This window comes from Gallus gallus, chromosome 11, assembly GCF_016699485.2.
Source record: "Gallus gallus isolate bGalGal1 chromosome 11, bGalGal1.mat.broiler.GRCg7b, whole genome shotgun sequence".
NCBI classification, from domain to species: Eukaryota; Metazoa; Chordata; class Aves; order Galliformes; family Phasianidae; genus Gallus; species Gallus gallus.
Window position 1 is genome coordinate 18,393,771 of NC_052542.1, and position 18,629 is coordinate 18,412,399.

General features: G+C 61.0%; 4 protein-coding genes and 1 non-coding gene across 10 annotated transcripts; 3 read left to right on the plus strand and 2 right to left on the minus strand.

The window, feature by feature from the left end:
- Positions 1–307: 307 nt before the first annotated feature.
- LOC415852 (sulfotransferase family cytosolic 2B member 1-like) lies at positions 308–2,633 on the minus strand. Of its 2 annotated transcripts, none has more exons than XM_040707208.1 (6): positions 2,338–2,633; positions 1,324–1,633; positions 1,085–1,211; positions 917–1,011; positions 655–835; positions 308–579 (listed from the first exon to the last, which is right to left on the minus strand). In XM_040707208.1, exons 1-6 carry the CDS (start codon positions 2,616–2,618, stop codon positions 464–466), a joined length of 1,110 nt encoding a protein of 369 aa, XP_040563142.1. In that variant the 5' UTR covers positions 2,619–2,633; the 3' UTR covers positions 308–463. The 2 variants fall into 2 exon arrangements, with proteins under 2 accessions (XP_040563142.1, XP_414212.4); XM_414212.8 differs by having other exon boundaries at positions 1,324–1,532; positions 2,338–2,487.
- Positions 2,634–3,606: 973 nt separating this feature from the next.
- On the plus strand, positions 3,607–6,763 carry DPEP1 (dipeptidase 1). The gene is made up of 10 exons (XM_004944319.5): positions 3,607–3,769; positions 4,688–4,820; positions 4,900–5,032; positions 5,115–5,265; positions 5,353–5,422; positions 5,525–5,701; positions 5,772–5,856; positions 5,933–6,008; positions 6,138–6,273; positions 6,512–6,763. The coding sequence occupies exons 1-10, from the start codon at positions 3,663–3,665 to the stop codon at positions 6,692–6,694; spliced, it is 1,251 nt and encodes a 416-aa protein (XP_004944376.4). The 5' UTR covers positions 3,607–3,662; the 3' UTR covers positions 6,695–6,763.
- Positions 6,764–7,594: 831 nt separating this feature from the next.
- On the minus strand, positions 7,595–12,802 carry CHMP1A (charged multivesicular body protein 1A). The gene is made up of 7 exons (NM_001025440.2): positions 12,763–12,802; positions 12,540–12,559; positions 11,698–11,775; positions 11,182–11,328; positions 10,628–10,756; positions 10,063–10,250; positions 7,595–9,483 (listed from the first exon to the last, which is right to left on the minus strand). Exons 1-7 carry the CDS (start codon positions 12,767–12,769, stop codon positions 9,462–9,464), a joined length of 591 nt encoding a protein of 196 aa, NP_001020611.1. The 5' UTR covers positions 12,770–12,802; the 3' UTR covers positions 7,595–9,461.
- A 145-nt stretch (positions 12,803–12,947) lies between these two features.
- On the plus strand, positions 12,948–18,355 carry CDK10 (cyclin dependent kinase 10). 5 transcript variants are annotated; one of them, XM_025154186.3, is made up of 14 exons: positions 12,948–13,070; positions 13,718–14,207; positions 15,110–15,182; positions 15,356–15,427; positions 15,523–15,625; positions 15,734–15,815; positions 15,996–16,063; positions 16,414–16,466; positions 16,606–16,675; positions 16,804–16,863; positions 16,990–17,113; positions 17,199–17,338; positions 17,599–17,651; positions 17,722–18,355. In XM_025154186.3, exons 2-14 carry the CDS (start codon positions 14,199–14,201, stop codon positions 17,823–17,825), a joined length of 1,011 nt encoding a protein of 336 aa, XP_025009954.1. In that variant the 5' UTR covers positions 12,948–13,070; positions 13,718–14,198; the 3' UTR covers positions 17,826–18,355. The 5 variants fall into 5 exon arrangements, with proteins under 5 accessions (XP_025009954.1, XP_040563038.1, XP_040563040.1 ...); XM_040707104.2 differs by lacking the exons at positions 12,948–13,070; positions 13,718–14,207 and adding an exon at positions 14,252–14,397 and having other exon boundaries at positions 15,502–15,625; NM_001109939.2 differs by lacking the exons at positions 12,948–13,070; positions 13,718–14,207 and adding an exon at positions 14,272–14,397.
- Positions 17,514–17,623, plus strand: MIR6667 (microRNA 6667). Its single transcript, NR_105536.1, has one exon. It is a non-coding gene; the product is annotated as a microRNA 6667 (primary transcript).
- Positions 18,356–18,629: the final 274 nt, after the last annotated feature.

An 18,629-nucleotide genomic window follows, 5' to 3' on the forward strand; every position in this document is an offset into this window, starting at 1 on the left:
TTAGTTGATGGGGTTCATTATTGGCACTCCCCATGCTTTACGATCTCTGCGTAAGGCTGCTGCTGGCAGCGCAGCCGGGGATGGGGCAGGCGGTGCCGCAGGGCATGAGGGCAGCACAGGGGATGGGGGGCGTGCTGGGATGGGGTCCCACAGTGACACCGAAGGATGTCCCGGCCCCCCCGCCGCGGCCACACCCAGACAATGCCCTGGGATGATGGGCCCCCACCCCGATAATGCCGGCACTTCCCGGCGCCAGAGCACGGCACTGCCGGGCCCCCGCCCTGGGAACACACAGCCAGCCTGGGAATGGCAATAAATATTTATTCTTTCCCAAGCGGGGCCGCGCTCCCCACCGCGCTGCAGGAAGTGAGGGGTCGGGGGGTCACGGCCACCGGGGGATGGCGGCCCCGGGGATGGCGGTGGCGCTCAGCCAGGAACCGCCCCGGTACGATGCTGCCCGTCCTCACACCATGGCCCAGTGGGCGCTCAGCTCGGTGTCACACATCTCCTCGCGGTACACGCGGTCGAAGAGGGCGTTTTGTGGCGGTGAGAAGTGGGAGCGCCAATCACCCACCACGCCTGCGGGATGGCAGCGCTGGGACCGCGCTCGGGGGGCACCGGTGTGCCCACGGCCGTGCCCTGCGTGCCCCTCACCTTTGCGCATGAAGCGGCCCTGGCTGTGGTCCATGATCTCGCAGGGGATCAGGGTGTAGTTGGCCATGGCGTTGTCCCGCATGGCTGCGAAGCTGCAGTGCTGCTCCAGCGTCAGCAGCGTCCCCGGCTCCGGCGTAATGCCCAGGAATGAGCAGAGCCGCTGCGCTGTGCCGCGCAGGTCCTGGGCACGGCAGGTGAGATGGAGGGATGGGAGACGGGGTGGGGGATGTGGGGATGGGGGATACAGGGATGCGGGGCTCACCTGGTGCAGCTCCTCATAGGTGACGTAGATGATGTCGAGGAGCTGCTGCTGGCCCAGCCAGCCCTTGATGTGCTCAAACCAGGAGCCATAGTGCACTGGAGGGATGAAGCGGGTGACGGGGGCCAACGGCTGCCCCCAGCGCGGCCCCCACATCTCCCCAGCCCTTACCTTTGCCCTCGAGGAACTGCTGGAGGAAGGCGTCGAAGGAAACGGGGTCAGGCAGGAACTTGGCCAGGTGGTGGAAGTGGTAATAGGAGACCACCACATCCTTGGGGTTCCTGGCCACATAGATCACCTGGTGCGGGGAGAACACGGGCTCAGGTTTTCCTTGGCTCAGCTGCCCCGTGAGCTGACGGACCCACAGACACGGGGTGCGCCCACAGAGCCTCACCTTTGGGACCCCTCACCTTGGCCTTGCTGCCCTGCAGCCGGGGGCCCAGCACGCGGGCGGGCAGGTGGCTGGTGATGAGGCGGTGCGTGGCCGTGTCCCGCAGCGAGCTGCGGAAGTGGATCTGCTCCAGCCAGGGCGCCCGCTCCCAGTTGGGGATGGTCTTGGCCGGCTGCGTGTCCCCACGGCTGTACAGCAGCGTCAGGATCTCCTGCATCCACGTGGTGCCTGGGGAGGTTGCCGTCAGGGCACCCCCACCCTGCACGGGGCACCGCGGCACGGCACGGCATGGCATGGCACGGCACAGCTTGGTGCAACATGGCGTGACACTGCATGGTATGGAATAATATGGCACAGAGTGGCACTGCATGGCATTGCTTGATACAGCACGGCATGGCATTGCTTGATGCGCGTGGCATGGCACAGCAAGATATGGCATGGCATCACGCAGTATGGCACAGCATGGTATGGCATGGCATGGTAGAGAAGAGACTGGGACAGCATGGCGTGGCACCAAATGGCATGGCATAGTGCAGCCTGGTATGGCACAGCGTGACACAGCGCTACGTGGCTTGACTTATCACTGCACGGCTCAGCACAGCAGTGTCACTTGGCCCACATTACAGTGTATCATGGCACGGATCAGCACAGCGGCGCACTGTGTGCCATAACACAGCACTGTGCAACGTGGCACAGGGCACAGCTGGACCGGCACTGCAGTACAGGAGCACTGCCCCTTTGAGCCCCCACCCATTGCTCCAGGCTGGGGGTGGGGATGTGGCAGGGACAGGGCTGCAGCAGGGGAGGGCGTGGGGGTGGTCGTCCCCTCCTGCATGGTGGTGGGGCCGGGAGCCCCAGCTGTGGGGCTGTGCTGGGAGGGGATGATGATTGTGCAGGGCTGGCCCAGCTCCTGGCCATGCAGGCAGCGCTGGGACCCAACGGCAGTGAGGGCTGAGTGTCAGAGCCCCCCCCTCCATCCCATCCCCTCTACCTCGTCCCCATCCCTGTCCCCTCCCCACCCAGTGCCACTCACCCGACTTGGGGTAGGTGACGATGACCACATCGGTGTCGCGGAAGGGGAAGTTGGTGGCGAACTGCAGAGACTCTGCGGTGTGGAGGTGCCCGGGCAGCGCGATGCCGGCAAAGGTCTCCGTTACCTCCAGGCGCTCCATGGCCCAGCCGTGCCGGACGCGATGGGACGGCGGTTAAATAGCTGCAGAAGAGGAAGCCGAGAGGCAGGCAGAGGGCGTGGGGTGGGGCCCCCCCCGACACATTCCTGGCAGGGGACCGAGGGCAGCTGCGCGGGGCCAGCATGAGGGGAGCGCGACCACGGGGATGGGGCTGCGATGGGGAGCACATGGCTGAGCCCACGGGGGATGTGGGGAGCGCTGAGGGGCTGCGAGCCCCCGTGGGGCTTGGAGAGCTCAGAAGTTTCGCTGGCTCCATAGGTAACCGTGAGATGCCGGCCCCATGCTGCGCTCTATATGGTGGAGGCCTTGGTGCCCTATGGCTGTGCTCACTGTGCTGCAGAGGGGTTTCCAGCCTGGCCCCCCCAGGATGAGGATGTGAGGCTGGTTCTGCTCCATCTGACTCCACACCACTCCCAGCACACGACCACCACAGTTCCCAGCACCACCCGTGGCCCTGTATACGGGATGCACTGCAGAGTGGATGAGTGCCTCAGTTTCCCCCGACAGCACCGGCACTGCTGGCCGTGCCACCACAATGCTGTGTCCCGGCCCACGGAGCCGGGTGGCCGAGGCATGGAGCTGTGGGGTGCCCTGGTGCTTGGCTCCCTCCCGCCGCCATGATGGGGGCTGGCTCTGGGGTGGCCGGAGCCCGTTCCAGCCCCGCGCAGCACGCAAGCTGGAACACATATTTCAAAGCCACAACGGGGAGCAGCTGCCTGAGTGTCCCAGGGCTGGCGGTGAGCTGGGGACAGGGGCACCAGGCAGCGTGTCCTGCCGGACCCCGTGACGTGAGGGGCATGGGGCTGGGGGCGCTTCTATGGGGTTGGGGGTGCCGGGTTGGGGCCGGGGGTGCCGGAACGGGGAAGCCGAGGAGGGGATGGGAGCAGCGCTTTTTCCCAGCAGAAAAAAATCTGTGCTGTGTTAGAGGGGCCGGGAGCGTAACCACAGCTATGCGCGTCCCTGTGTCACCCCGCGCTGCGCTGCAGAGGCCGTTGCGGTGCCCGGGCACTGCCGGGGTTGTGGTGCAGGGTGCAAGGGTGGGTTTATGGCTCCAGTGCTGGTTATTGATTTACCACGGGGAAGGGTATTAGGCAGTGTGGGAGCACTCAGCAGGATCGCACAGCAGCAGGGCAGCGATCTGATCCCACCACCGGCACGCCGTGCGAGGATGCTGCGCAGGATCGTGCTGCTGCTGTGCCTGCTGCTGCCCTGCTCGGGGCAGACGTTGCAGCAGGAGGCCGAGCGCATCATGAACGCCACGCCGGTCATCGATGGGTGAGCACGGCCACACGGCCGCTTCAAAGCTTGCATGGCACTGCGGGATGGGCTCTTGGTTCCCCGAGAAGTCCCCGGCACAGAAAACCCCATGGACCTGCCGGGGGAATGCCCGCACTGAGCACCCCGGGGACACCACACAGTGCCGGCGCTGTCCTGGGAATGCCCTCACGCAGCACCCCAGGGACGTGTGGGAATGGCCCTACCGGGGGATCCCGTGCAGTACCTGGGGCTGTGTGGTCGGGGAGATCCCCAGCAGCCAGGCCAGGAGCGGTGCTGGGAAGCGAGGGGTCAGGCTGCCCCAGGGGAAGTCCTGCGGGATCGTGTCCTTAGGGATGTCCTCAGTCCTCTGCCATGCCACTGTTCCCAGTGGTGCCCATACGGGTATGGGGCCATTGTGCAGCCCAGAGAACCCCAGGCAGTGGGAGTGGAGCTGTGGGAGCCAGGGGATGTGAGGCAGTGGGAGCTCCAGCGATGCTGCTGGGTCTGTAACAGCACACGGTGGTGGTGGCGGTGACATCCATGTGCTGAGATGTGCGGCCGTGCAGGGGGTGAGGAGCGGGTGGGGATGGGTGTGGGGGGCTGCATGGGGGGATCCCAGCAAGGGAACCACACCCCTACTCCGGGGCACCTCTTCCTGGTGGCACAGATGGATGGGTGGGACAGATCTGGGAGGGACAGATGGATGGATGGAGGGAGGGGCAGGAAAAGGGAGGGACAGATATGGAGGGAGGGAGGGAGGGAGGGAGGGGCGAAGGGAAGGGAAGATGGAGGAAGGGGAAGATGGATGGATGGATGGTGAGTGGATGAATGGAGCCTAACGGAGGGACGGATGATGAAGCAGGGAGGCAGTCGGGCAGCCAAGTGGTTGACCGGTTGGACAGACAGCCCCCTGCTCCCACTTTCTCCCTGGCCCAGGCACAATGACCTGCCCTGGCAGCTCCTCAAACTGTTCAATAATCAACTGTTGCTGCCGGCATCCAACCTGACGCAGCTGAACAGCACCCACACCAACATCCCCAAGCTGAACACCGGGCACGTGGGCGGCCAGGTGGGATGGCAAGCAGGGCACGGGCAGCAGAACAGCCCCTGCTGGCGCTCTGGGCGCTCACCAGCTGCCATCCCACCAGTTCTGGTCGGTGTACGTGCCCTGCGACACGCAGAACAAGGACGCGGTGAAGCGCACGCTGGAGCAGATCGATGTGGTGCACCGCATGTGTGAGCTGTACCCCGACACCTTCGCCTGCGTTGTTGATAGCGCAGGTGAGCGGGAGCGGGGACGGCTGTGGGGGGCACGGGGCTGCAGGTGTCTGTCCCCAGCTGAGCACCCGCTGTGCCCCTGCAGGCATCGAGCAGGCGTTCCAGAACAAGAAGGTGGCCAGCCTCATCGGCGTGGAGGGCGGCCACTCCATCGACAGCAGCCTGGGTGTGCTGCGCACCTTCTACCGCCTGGGTGTGCGCTACATGACCCTGACACACAGCTGCAACACACCCTGGTACCCCACCGCGGGGATGTCGTTGGGATGGGGGTGATGGGGATGGGGATGAGGCTCAGGGTCTGATGTTCTGTCCCCGTGGCACAGGGCTGACAACTGGCTGGTGGACACCGACGAGGAGCAACCCGTGCACCATGGCCTCACGGCCTTTGGGAAGGTGAGTGGGATGGAGCCGGATGGCGGTGCCGTGGATCAGCCGGTCCTGAGGGTGTGGTGTCCCCACACTGCTCTGTCCCTACCCCTGTCCCCCTCCCTGCAGATGGTTCTGGAGGAGATGAACCGCCTGGGCATGATCATAGACCTGGCCCACGTCTCAGTGGAGACCATGAAGATGGCACTGAACGTCTCCAAGGCTCCTGTCATCTTCAGCCACTCCTCTGCCTACGGCATCTGCCCGCACGCCCGCAATGTGCCCGACGATGTGCTGCAGATGGTGGTGAGCACACGACGGGAGCACGAGGGGGTTCAGCACAATGCCATAGGGCTCAGGGCCACCTCTCCCACAGAACTCCACGGGCAGCCTGGTGATGGTCAACTTCTACAACCAGTATGTGACCTGCAGCAACACAGCCACGCTGGCTGACGTCGCAGGTGAGGCAGCGGGCAGGGATGGGGTGGGGGGCACAGTGTCACCCCGTCCCCTCACCTGGCCCCTCTGTGCCCACAGACCATATGGACTATGTGAAGAAGGTGGCAGGCGTTGAATCCGTTGGCTTTGGCGGGGACTACGATGGTGTCACAGGGTAAAGCGGGTGATGGCACAAGGGGAGGGGGTTGGAGTGGCCAAGGGGTGACCCTGGGCATGGGGTGCCCCCTGGGGGGTGCTGGATTGGGGTGCTCCCATGTCGGGCTCTGAGCTGTGGGTGCCACAGGCTGCCCACGGGGCTGGAGGACGTCTCCAAGTACCCTGCGCTGGTGGCGGAGCTGCTGGCCAGGAACTGGACGGAGCAGGAGGTGAGCGCGGCGCTGGCCAACAACCTGCTGCGGGTGTTCAAGAGGGTGGAGACGGTGAGTGAAGCACAGGGAGGTACGGGGCAGTATGGAAATGGATGGGGAAAAGGGATGCACTGGGCATGGGGATGTGCAAGGCACCGGGATGCGTTGGGATGTGGACAAATGGGACGTGAGGATCCATGGGGCTCAGGGGAGAATGGGCACGTAGGGCGGACGGGGGACATGCAGTGCAGGGGTCTGAGCAGCAGCACAGAGATGCACAAAGTGATGCAAACTCACCCTGGTCCCGCAGGTGAAGGCGTCCCTGCAGGGCACACTGCCCCTCGAGGAGCCCATCGCCCTGGAGCAGCTGGAAGGGCAGTGCCGCACGAGCTATGGCTACACCACCTCCACCACCACCGATGCCAGCCCAGCCCTGCCCCTGCCAGCAGCCCTGGTGCTGGCACTGCCCCTGCTCAGCACCCTGCTGCCGTAGTGCCCACGTCCCGCCCCAGCCCAGCCACAAAATAAAGCCACCCTGCTCGGTGTTCGGGCTGTCACCGCACCGGGAGTGAGACATCACTGCAACAACACGCGGCCAGGGTGGCAGCGGGGCTGCCTCCGCAGGATGCTTACATTAATCATTAGCTAATTAATTGGCTACTCAATCATCTTCTTAGCAATTTCCTCTCACATTTGGGAACAGCCTGTCTTTGGAGCGGAGGCAGCTCTGGGCACCAGCAAAACAAGCTTGTGCAGGAGAGTCATCTTCCTGTGGCATTCACAATTTGGCTGAGGCACAGAGCCCACTCTGCCAACGGGGAGTGGGGAGGGGATGAGCCCCGGTCCCACCACGATGGCACCCACGGGCGGTGTGTGCCGGTGGCAGGTCTGGGTCTGCGGGGTGGGAAACACTGGAGCTCACTTCGTGGAGTTGGGGCTTCCCCTCGGCAAGCCCGAGCTTCTCAGAAGGGCAAGGGAAAGGGGTGGGGAAGAGCACAGTGAGCTCAGCAGCCCGAAAACAAAGCTGGGAAAAAGGATCTAGAAAGGAGGCAGCCATCCTGGGCTGCGTTAGGCTGTGCCACGGCTGCTCACCCGGTTCCCCCAGCACAACCACAGGAAGGGAAGCGGTCCCTGCGGGGACGTGCCCGCTCGGTGTCCTTAACAGTCAGAGGCCTTCTCCTGAGCCACCCCCGTAGGCTGTGACCCCCAGCAGGCACTGGCTGCCCTGTCCCCGGGCAGGAAGGCTGCAGGAACGGACCTCCTCCTTCTCAGCTCAGCCCCACGGTGGCCGTGGGTGCTCTATCCCCAGCTGCAGTTGCGTTTCCAACCCACAGCAGGGAACAGGCACAGCACAGATCCCCCTCTTCTGCCTAAACCCCCGTGCACACCACGATGGATGTTCAGAGTGTTTATTTAAAACAGCATTAGGTAATCAACAGGGTTTTGGAGGAAAAAAAAAAAAAAAGGCAAACAAGACGAGCTTTAAAAAAATATCACCACAGATCAGGACATGGAGAAAAATCAGATGGGAAAAGGGAGTGACTGCAGGGGCAGGGTCTCATCCCGGCCCCCAGCCCCACTCATGGTGCCCACGCAGGGCCAGGAGCCAGCAGCAGTGCCACTCCATGGTGCAGGCACCTCCCCATGCCCTCGTCACCACCCCACATCCCCAGTGCGGCACAGGAGGGAAGAAGGCTCTTTTGGTCACCAGCCACGTGCTGCCAAGGCCAATGAACTCAGAAAAAATAATCAAAACAGTGAGAATTGTTTTTGTTACAGGCGCTGCGGTGTCCGTGACCCTGGGGCCAGGCGTCAGCACTGGAGGAGGAGGAGGGATGGAGCTGCCTGCCCTCTCCCCACACTGCTGCTGCACCGCCAATAGCAGCCAAGGCCCCACTCCCACTGCAGCTCTGCATGGCTGCAAGTTCCCATTACAGCTGATGATGCAAAGCTGCCCCTCCACAGCAGGGCTGGCTGCACGCTGCACAGCTCGGCTCCAGCTGCAGCCCACTGCTTGCAGCCTGGAGTTTCTCCTTGGGAGAGGCAAAGGAAACTTCATTTCCTTCCTGTAAGCTCTCCATCCACCCCGTACCTCCGCGGTGTCTGGGAGAAGGGGCACTGAAAACCTCAGCCCAGAGGAAGGCTCTGAGCAGTTGTGTTCCACTGTGGGTTGTGGGAGCAGAGCGGTGCCTCTCACCTAGCCCAGTGCAGGCAGCAGCTCGGGCACACCACAGATGCAGCAAGGTGGGGATAGGGGAGTGGGAAGGGCAGCAGGGAGAGCCAGGCACAGCACAGGGCTTGGAGGATGCACACTCAGGGCAGTTTGGCATTTACACCAGCACGCCCATCCAGCAGAACACTGGGATTAGCCTGCAGTCATGAAGACTGCGAGCAGCTGAGACCCTCTCCCAGCTGCAGGGCACTGGGCATGGACCGGGCACATGGTTAAGTCATGGCACGGAGAGCTCACTGCCAAACCGTACTGGTGGGAGGTGGTGGATGCACAGATTTGTACACACAGGCTTGTGCAGGGCAGGAGGAGGGTTTTAAAGGTCACTTTGCGGTCAAGAGAAGCAAGGGGGTTTGGCCTGCCATGATGAGGTGAATCTGCAAGGAGAAGCCTGCAAGCAGGGCACTCACATACAGCTACGGAACGAGCAGTGAGGGCTGGGCAAGGGTGCTGCCTCTTGCAAGGCACGAAGCCCCCAGAAACACCATAGCCCCACCCCTGCCCCCTGCTGTAATTCTGCTCCATGTGGACATACACTTGCTGTAGGTCCCCAGCAAAGTGCTGCCCACAGCACCGAAGCCCAAACCCAGGTAACAACAGAAGCAGGCTACACAGGGAAGAGGCAGGCAGCCAGCACCCCAGGAGACACTGCGACCCACCTCCAGAAAGATTCATTTAGTGTCAAATCACATTGCATCACGGGACGCTGCGAGAAGCCGGCAGTGACCCTCACTGAAAAACACTCTAAAATGAACAGCAAAGTACTCGTCCAGCCCAGAGAAGGGCTGTCCTTGGCTCCACACCCCCTGTCGGGACCTCTGCCTGCTCTGGTCACTACTGCACCCCAAAAGAAGAGTCTGCAGGGAGGCGAACAGGGCTGGGGACGAGCTGCTGCAGGAGGAGCTGGCCCTGCCCAGCCAGCAGGTCAGAGCAAGGAGGTGGTAAAGGCAGAGAGGAAGGAGTCCTGAGTCCCTCGTCCCCATACACCATACAACCAGCATGGCAGCAGTCCGCAGGGGTGACAGGAGATCTAATTCCGTAAGGCAGCCAACCTGGAAGGGAAAAAACAAGAGGAAACCAGCATGAGAGCAGCCAGGAACAGCCTGAAGGACCCACCAGCCAGGCCGTGCAGGACACAGCTCTGCACAGAAGCCTCCAGAGGGACTCTGGCTGCAGTCTCATGGGGAGCAGCAGGGAGGGAGTAGGGAGAGGAAGCTCATTGGTTCCTCCTGGGGCAGTTCCAGCAAAACAGTCTGTTCCTGGAGCTGACTGAAGGTCAGCATTAAGCATTTCAGAGCAATAGCAGCTGCGTGAAGATGAGCACAGAGCAGGGGCAGACGGTTCTGCTCTGGATCAAGAGAAGCCCGCTGCCAGGCACCAGCAGCCACCCCCATCACTAGCCCCAAACGGCTACTTTGCCTGCCTGTACCCTCCCCAGGCCTCACAAAGCACTACAGGCACTGCCTGGCAGGTGCTGCAGGCTCTAGCTTGCCTGAGCTAATACCACCAAGGGGCTCAGCACCCACTTGGCCAACCACACTGCATTAAATCACTCCTCACATCGGTGAGAGACCCCTGGGAAGAATTCAAACCACCACAACATGAGGTGAAGGACCTGGGAGAGAACAAACCTCCGTGACAGTTGGTCTTCCTGGGAGCGCATCGAGCTCTCCCCTACTGCTGAAGCACCCTCGGGGAGCTGGTTGAGCTGGTCCATGATCTCCAAACCATTCTCCTCTGCAATCTGCACAATGAGGCTGTCCACCTGCTCCTGTGGTGTGGTCAGTGTGGTAGCGGAGCTCATGGAGTCCTCCATGACCTGCAACAGAGACAGCCTGTCAGTCCACCTCACGGACAAAGTCACTCAGCTCAGCATGGCTTCTTTCCCTCAAAAATCAAGCTGTGGACCCCATATTGCCACCAGCCCCTTCATCAGAACAGCTTCCGTGGCCTCAAGCCTGACAGCAGAGGTGCAGCGGAAAGGGGGGAGGTGAAGTCCTGCACAGCTCCATCTGAGTAACCTCTAGCTGGGACAGCACCTTTGCTTTTCTTCCCTTGCCTGCTGGTTTGCCCCTTTACACAGCAAACACTTTCTCTGCTAGGCAGCAGCACTGTGTCCTGCCCAATGTCTCTCATGCACCTGAAACACAGAGCAGCCCCAGTCCACCCAGACCCCTCAAGTCCATCTTCACTTACCGATGTATGAACATCCAAATTCTGAACCTGCTGCTCGAACTTATCCATCACTGCAGACACCTTCTGAAGGTCCATGGAGCTCAGAGCTTTGTCCAAAGCCTTGGTCACCTGAGCCATGTTTTTCGTCACCTGCAAGAGGATATTGCTTCATGGATGCTGTCCAGAAGCAAAGTCATCCCTGCTGAAAGTAAAACCCTGGCACACAGCCCTAGGCAGAGCACAGCCAGAGGTGCCACACCTGGCCTGCAGCTCCGAGCAAGACAGGTCCCAGCCCATCTCTCTATAAACACATATGCAATGGCTAGCACAGACAAGAGAGCAGGGATGAGCCTCCTTAATGAGAGCCAGAATAAAGCAGGCTGGAGAGCTCTCTGTGGGCATGTCGGAAGCTTCACTAAACTGAGAGTGACTCGGCTCACTGCAAAGCTTTACAGGATCCTCATCTGAGAACAAGGAAGTCCAAGGTTCGAGGCAGATGAGAAGGGAGGAGCCAACACTCTACACAGGGCACAGACTGCTCTCAGAACCCCGTGCTGAAGAACAGAGGCTCTTACCCCCTTCATTGTCACTGCTGTCTGCACCTTGGAGGCCACCGCATCCACTCGGGAAGCCATGCGGAGCCAGTTCAGCCCCTCGTTCTTCTTGCGGATGGCATTCTCTGCGTAGACACGAGCACACTCCACATTCTTCTGCTGAAGGGCCTGGAAGAGCAAAGGGCAACTGCCTGCACCAAGAAATCACTCCGAATTTATAAACAAGCAATCCCCTTTTCTGCCTGACAGACTTTCAGCAGGAAACAGCTCATCTGTGACCTCTGTAAACACTGAGCACACCCCTGGAAGGGAATTAAATCCCTCTGTGTCACAGTGATGCAATGAATCTGCTCAGCAGATTCCAGGTCTCAGGGTGAGACTTCAAAACATACTGAGAGCAAGAGAAAAAACTGCCCCCTTTCCTCCATCCATCAGCAGCACGTAGCTGGTGGGGCATGAGAGGAGGCAGGGTCTCCAGCTGCTCAGTGCAGCATGCAGATTGCCAGCATTGTGGCTTTGTGACAATCTGCCACCCACCTTCTTGACTTTGGCTTGCTCCGCCTTGGAGTCCTTCTCAGCTTTTTTGGCAAGTTTCTCCAGTTGCTTCGCTGTGAACTGGAGAGAGAGCTGCGGATTAGTGCTAGGACACAGCAGGGGAGCCAGCAGCAGCAGCAGCACCTCTGTGGCACTGGCTGCTCAAAGAGCACATACAAGGTGCCAACATGAGCTCTGTGAGCTGGTGCAGCTTCCTAGCTTAGCAGGAATCCATCAGGTTCCAGGGAGGTGCTGGCTCCCTCCAGGGCTGCAACGCTGGTAGTACTAGGGAAGCTCCCAGAGTACACAGCATGTTGGGGGCCAGTTCTCCCACTGTGGAGATGGGGACAGGTTTGGCAGTGGCTGCCTGAGGCACAAGCTCAGCTGATGAGCTCCCTCTTCCCGCAGCTGCTGGCAGCAGCAAGCCAAGCAGAGCAGCAGCAGCAGCAGCAGCACGCTGCGGATCTCAGCAAGCCAGGGTGTTCCATTCCAGTCAGGAAAAGTGCAGCTCAGTTTGTTTTCTTAAAACGTGCACATTACGATTACTCTTACACCCTGCACTCCCTTCGTCTGTCAGCTAGGGAAAACCTAGCTGCCACCCAGAGGCCATGTTCATGCCAACACCGATGGGACAGGCCCTCCTCCCGGGGTTGGCTTTGCCACTGACACCGGAGTGCGGGAACCGTATCGGGGCGCAGGGCTGAGCGCGGCTGTGCCGGGCGGAGCCGCAGACGGCCCTCGCGCGGGCAGCGGGGCACAGGGCGGGAGGGGCCAGCCTGGGCCAGGAGGGCGGTGCGGAGCGGCGGTACGTTACGGAGCTGCCGGAGGGATCGCCGGGCGCTCACCTTCAGCTGGAAGAGCGTGTCTGCAAGAGAAAGAGAGCATCGCCTCAGCACCGAGTCTCAGCACCGGGCCTCAGCACCACGACACACCGGAACCCAGGCGGAGACAGGCCGAACCCAGCGCTCCCCGCCTCGCTCTACGCCGGGAGGCCTCACAGCCTCCACGCAATACGGCGAGACCGCGCCAGGCCCGGTAGGACGGAGCCCCCGCCTCGGCCCTCCTTACCGTCCATCCTGCCCTGCCGCCGCTTCCGGGTAACGCCGCCGCTTCCGGGTGCAGTCACGGCTGCTTCCGGGGTGCGCGCGCCACCCTCTGGCGATGGCGCCCCCTGGCGGCGGGGCGGGCGCGTGGACGGGGGTGGGGATGGAACGGTGGCCCTGCGCCTCACGGACGGGGTCGGGGCGTGGTGTGGGCACCGGGGTGGGCTGTTAGAATGGTGCTGGTGACGTTCGGGTCGCCGGAACATCACAAAGGGACCGAGACCACACCAGCAACCATGGGGCAGCTGCTCTGCAAGGACATAGGCACAAAGGGTAATGGGGTCCCATACTGCGTGCTGTGATGGAGACAGGGATAAGGATGGGGGTAGGAACGGGGACAGGTGAGGATGGGGTGAGGATAGGAATGGGGATAGGGATGGGGACGGGGATGCCTTTCTGGGCACATGTGGAGCTGCCACTTGCCTCGGTCACCCTCCCTCATTTTGAACTCACTTCTTTCAAGATACAGAAGTTTTATTTCCAGCCCGGTCTTGCAGGCAGCGGGACAGATCAAGGAATGACGCATCACAGGCTGCTGCTATTGGCGTGCTATCAAATCTCCCAGATCTGTGATGTTTCGGTCTTCTGCCTCCTCGCTGTCCCACAAAAGAGAGCACAGAATGAGGCACTTCCCATTGTGTTCTCAGCTGGCCAGGTTTTAACGAGCAGCTTTATAAATAGCGACAGGGTCTGGCTATGGGGGGAACAGGTGGGCAGCGGCTCTTAATGGGGCTCTGTAAAGCTCTGAAGTTTCAGACGTGTCTCCTTTCTTGTCAGGGCAACCATGGAGCTCTTTGTTGTGTTGGATCCGTGTGCTGCAGCAGTGCCTCATGCCTCCTCTGCTCCTCTAAAGCAAATTACTGTGATCCTTCACAGAGGGTTTTTTTATTTTATTTTATTTTTTCCCCTTTGTTCACTAGATTCAGCACGAAACAGACAGAAACAAACCGCTTCTACACCCCACATTTCTGTGACGCCGCCCCTGGATGAAGCCACCGAAGCGATGGCAATGGAAGGGCCTCCCGGCACCAAGGCAGGGGGCGGCGGGGGAGCCGGGAAGAGCCAGGAGCCGGACAGCGGGGCGAACAAGGAGAAGCCGTGACCCACAGCCAGAGGCTGCTCGTTGCCCACCATGACTCCTGCGTGCCCATGGACAGAGAGACCGGCAGAGCCCACCCTCGGGCCCGGCCCTCCCCAGCTGGGGAGGAGCCCGGGCAATAAAAGCGAGTGCTTGGAACGAGAAGGAGGAGCTTGGTGACGGAAGGGCGGTTCGGGGAGCGGGGGCCGTCCCGCGGGGCGCAGGCCCTGCAGGCCGCACGTTGCCTAGCAACCGTTGCTTGCGCCCAGCGTGAGCGGCAGGGCGGACAGCGCGTGCGTGAGACCGGGGGCTTGCAAGAGCGCATGCGCGAGGTGAGGCGCGCGGCGGTGCGCATGCGCACGACTCGCTTTGCCGTGGGCGGGAAGCGGTGTGCGCAGGCGCGCCACAACCATGGCGGACGGAGACCGCGCTGAGGCGGCTTCGGCCGAGAGCGAGTTGGAACCGCTGCGGTTCCAGCGGCTGTGGGGAGAGGGCTACTTCGAGGTGCCGGCGTCCGAGCGGGTGAGGGGCCTGCCCCCAAAGAGGGGCTGCTGAGGGGCGTCGGTTGTGGGGCGGCCCTGGGGGTGGGTGGGCCCCGTGCTGAGGGGACGTGAGGAGCGTCCGCCGCTGCGCCCCGCGTTGTGAACGTGGGTGAGGGAAGTGAGGGAGTTTTACACCAATCAGAACAAAGGTGTGGAATGACTGGAGTCACTCCAGCTCCACCTACAGAATCACAGGTGGTGCAAAGGTGTCTTAAGAGAGGGGGGAGGTGGGGAAAACACCATTGCAGGCAAGTCAGACACAGACCATCCCTGACTCCTGGGATCGGTGGATGGACCGAGCCTCTTTTCCACCCCCACCCCCCATAGGGACGCCTTCTGGGTAAGGCTCACACGCTCAGGCTTCCCTGGGAAACTTTGTAGTCTCTGCAGAGTTTAGTTTATAACGTAGCAGCTTTTGGCCAGGCTCTACTACTCTTAGTTCCTTGCATGTGCTTTGCATTATTCTTGGTTAACCTCGCATGCTTTGCACACAGTTGCTTGTGAATCTGTGATAGTTCACAGTCGATAGTCGAACACAACCAGTGCCAAACTGGGCATCGCTCAGAGCGTTGTCCTTTACTGTGACAGTCAGTCTGCTGTCAAGGTTGTAGCACTGTGGGAATGTTGGTGAGAAGCTGCTGAGGACTGCCCCTGAGGGGGCCTTTGCCTGTGATGTGGCTCTTTGGTTCCAGCTGGGGAAATGCCGGAGCGTGAAGGAGTTTGAGAAGCTGAATCGGATCGGAGAGGGCACCTATGGCATAGTGTGTAAGTGTGGTGTTGGCTGGAGCCTGGGTGGAAGGGTGGGCCTGTAGCACATCTGCCCATACCTGGGGGCTGTGGGGTGGTGGGACCGAGGCTGAGAGCAGTGAGACTCAGCAGTGCCTGTGTCCCTTTGGCTAAACCTCGTGCTGAGCACCCAGCGTGTGCTGCTCTTCCAGATCGTGCCCGGGACACTGTGACAGATGAGACTGTGGCACTGAAGAAAGTGCGGATGGACAATGAGAAGGAAGGTACATGAGGAACAGGGACGGCTCCTCGTGGCAGGTGGCAGTGTTCCTGGCCTCCGCTTGAGGCAGTTGTGCAGTGTGGTTCTCACTGCCCCCAGGAATGCCCGTCAGCAGCCTGCGGGAGATCACCCTGCTCCTGGAGCTCCAGCATCCCAACATCGTGGAGCTGAAGGAGGTGGTTGTGGGGAACCATCTGGAGAGGTGAGAGCCTCCCTGCATGCCCTCCACCCTTCAGAGGTGATGCCACCTCGGTGCTCTCAGGTGCCTTTCGCAGTACTGTGCAGTGAGACGCCTGTGTCTCCTCTACAGTATTTTCCTGGTGATGGGCTACTGTGAGCAGGACCTTGCCAGCCTTCTCGAGAATATGCAGACACCTTTTTCAGAGGCTCAGGTAGAGGTTGGGCCAGGCTTTTAGGAATGTCATTCTTGAGAAAGGGCTGAAACTCCAGCCACAACACTGTGGCCACCAGTGTGGATTCCTTGCAGTTTGCAATCCACCTTATGCTGGGCTTCAGCAGGGCTGGCTGGTGCTGTTCGTGTGCTGGGGGACACTCCTGCCCTCTTTCTCCAGGTGAAATGCATCATCCTGCAAGTCCTCAAGGGTCTGCAGTACCTTCATGAGAGGTACATCATCCACAGGTGAGAGCAGTGGGAGAGGTTGGGTGTGTGGTGGGGGGGAGGAATTGCTGGGAGGCAGCCTGATGAGCCCCATAACTGCGTGTTGGTTCCTCAGCTCCCACACTTCTGCTGGGAGCAAAGAGCACTGTGTGGAGAAGCTCTGGGCAGGGGCTTGGAGCAAACCCTTGGCTTTGCTGTGCAGTGTGGGAGCGGAGCCGGGGTAGGGAAGGCAAGGGATGGTGAGATTCACCTCTCTTAGTGGTCAGTCAGCACTGGGGCTCTTTGTCCTCCCAAGTGCCCTGGGGAAGTTTGTGTACAGGAGGAGCTGTGCCTGACAGGCAGTGCTGACCACTACTAGGTGTTCCCCACAGGGATCTGAAGGTGTCCAACCTGCTCATGACTGACAAAGGCTGCGTGAAGATAGGTGAGCCCCTGGCTGCTGCCTTGTCTCTGGCAATTCAGCTCCTGCTGCAGATGTGCCTGCAGCTCTCCCTCCGCTCCACAAGTAGACAAAGCATGGAGCTTGCCTCTTTCCTTATCTCAGGTTCTTTTCTTTCTTGCAGCGGATTTTGGTCTGGCACGTACATATGGGATGCCACCACAACCCATGACCCCCAAAGTCGTCACACTGTGGTGAGTGGTCAATGTGGGGAGCTGAGCTGTGCTGTCTCAGGGTGATGTGGAGCAAGTCTTTGCAGCCCTGCCTCTGGGGGCAGAGGGTTTCCTGTGCTGCAGCTAAAGATGGTGCCTTCCCTGCACAGGTACCGAGCACCCGAGCTGCTGCTAGGAGTGACAACACAGACCACCAGCATTGACATGTGGTAAGGGCAGGGGACAGGAGAGGCTGAGGCTGGCTGGGTGGTGCCTGGGGGATTTGTAGGAGCCAGGATATCGACAGAGGGATTTCTGTTGCCCCTACCAACTCTTGCCTGTCCTCTGCACTGCAGGGCTGTGGGCTGCATCCTTGCTGAGCTGCTGGCTCACAAGCCGCTGCTGCCAGGCACCTCTGAGATCCACCAAATAGACCTCATTGTGCAGCTCCTGGGGACGCCTAACGAAAACATCTGGCCGGTGAGAGTTGTCCCACAGCGCTGCCTGCCCTCCTGCCCTGCCTGCCCTCCTGCCCTGCCTGACGCTCCCCTACCCCTTCCCTCAGGGTTTCTCCAAGTTGCCCCTGGTGAGTCAGTACACCCTGCGGAAACAGCCTTACAACAACCTCAAGCACAAGTTCCCCTGGCTCTCAGAGGCCGGGCTGCGTCTGCTCAACTTCCTCTTCATGTATGATCCCAAGAAGCGGTAAGAGCCGCTGTGTGGGCAGGGCTCAGGGCAGACCCTGTCTGCTGACGGGGCTGCCAGCATTGCACTGCCTTCGTGGCGGGGTCTGTCCTTTGAGCTGGGGGCAGCTCAGTGCTGTGCGCAGGTTCTGGAGTGGAAATGGGACCAGGGAGGAGCATGGGTGGGACGGGGAGTGGGAGAGTTGGCAGGCTGTGAGGGTGAGGGAAGGTGGCAAGCATGTTTGGGCTGGGAGCAGAGCTTGCTACATCTTGTCCCCACAGGGCGACGGCAAAAGACAGCCTGGATAGTTCGTACTTCAAGGAGAAGCCCCTGCGTAAGTACATTCCCCACCAGCCAGGGTTGCAGTGCTTGGCCTCTGCTGACCTGTCTCTGTGCCTCCCCAGCCTGCGAGCCAGAGCTCATGCCCACCTTCCCCCACCATCGCAACAAGCGTGCAGCCAGCACCAGCACGGGGACCGAGACCCAGGCAAAGCGTGCCAAGCCCTGAGCCCTGTCCAGAAGGAGGAAGTGCAGGAACTCAAGCAGGGATGGCCATTGCCAGGGCTGGGCACTGGCTCCTGCCCTGCTGCTGGCCAGGCACGCAGCTCTCCTCGGTGATGCAGTGCTGAGTGCTGTCACCTCTTGGGATGGCTCCTAGCCACATTGCCCCAGCCCCTCAACAGCTGCACTTAGGGGGGCTGCCTTGTTACAATGCCAGCGCTCAGCTCCACGCAGAGCTGCTCACGCTGGGAACATCCACAGCCTTCCATCCCAGCAGAGCCCAAGCATTGTATAGTGCTGACTTCCTTCTGCCCTGGAGCTGAGGGAGCAACAGCCTGGAGCTGTGAGCACAGCACTGGGTGGGTTTCAGCCTGTGCTGCCTCCTCCCCTGGGGGTGGGATGGAGGCGTGGACTGAAAAGGGGGAGGTGGGGGTTGGGTACAGAGATGCTGGGTGTCTGGTAGGACCAGCTCTGGCCTGTACTGGCTTTGTGGTGCAACCCTGACTCTGCTGTCAATAAAAACAGCTGCAAAGGGCAGTGGTGGTGGAAAAACTCTCTCAGTCGCTACCCAGGCAGGATGCTGAGCCTGGCCTCCATCAGCACCATGTCCCTACCTTGGTCCCTGAAAAAGGATGAGGGCAGTACAAGCTCTACTTCCCTCCACCAGCCAGAAGCTCAGCCTGCCCAGCTGCAGGGTGCAGCAGCCCTCTGATCCTCTCTGTGGCCCTCCTCTGGACCCTCTCCAACTGCTCCACATCGTTCCCGTATTGGGGCCCCACACCCGGACTCAGTACTCCAAATGGGGCCTCAC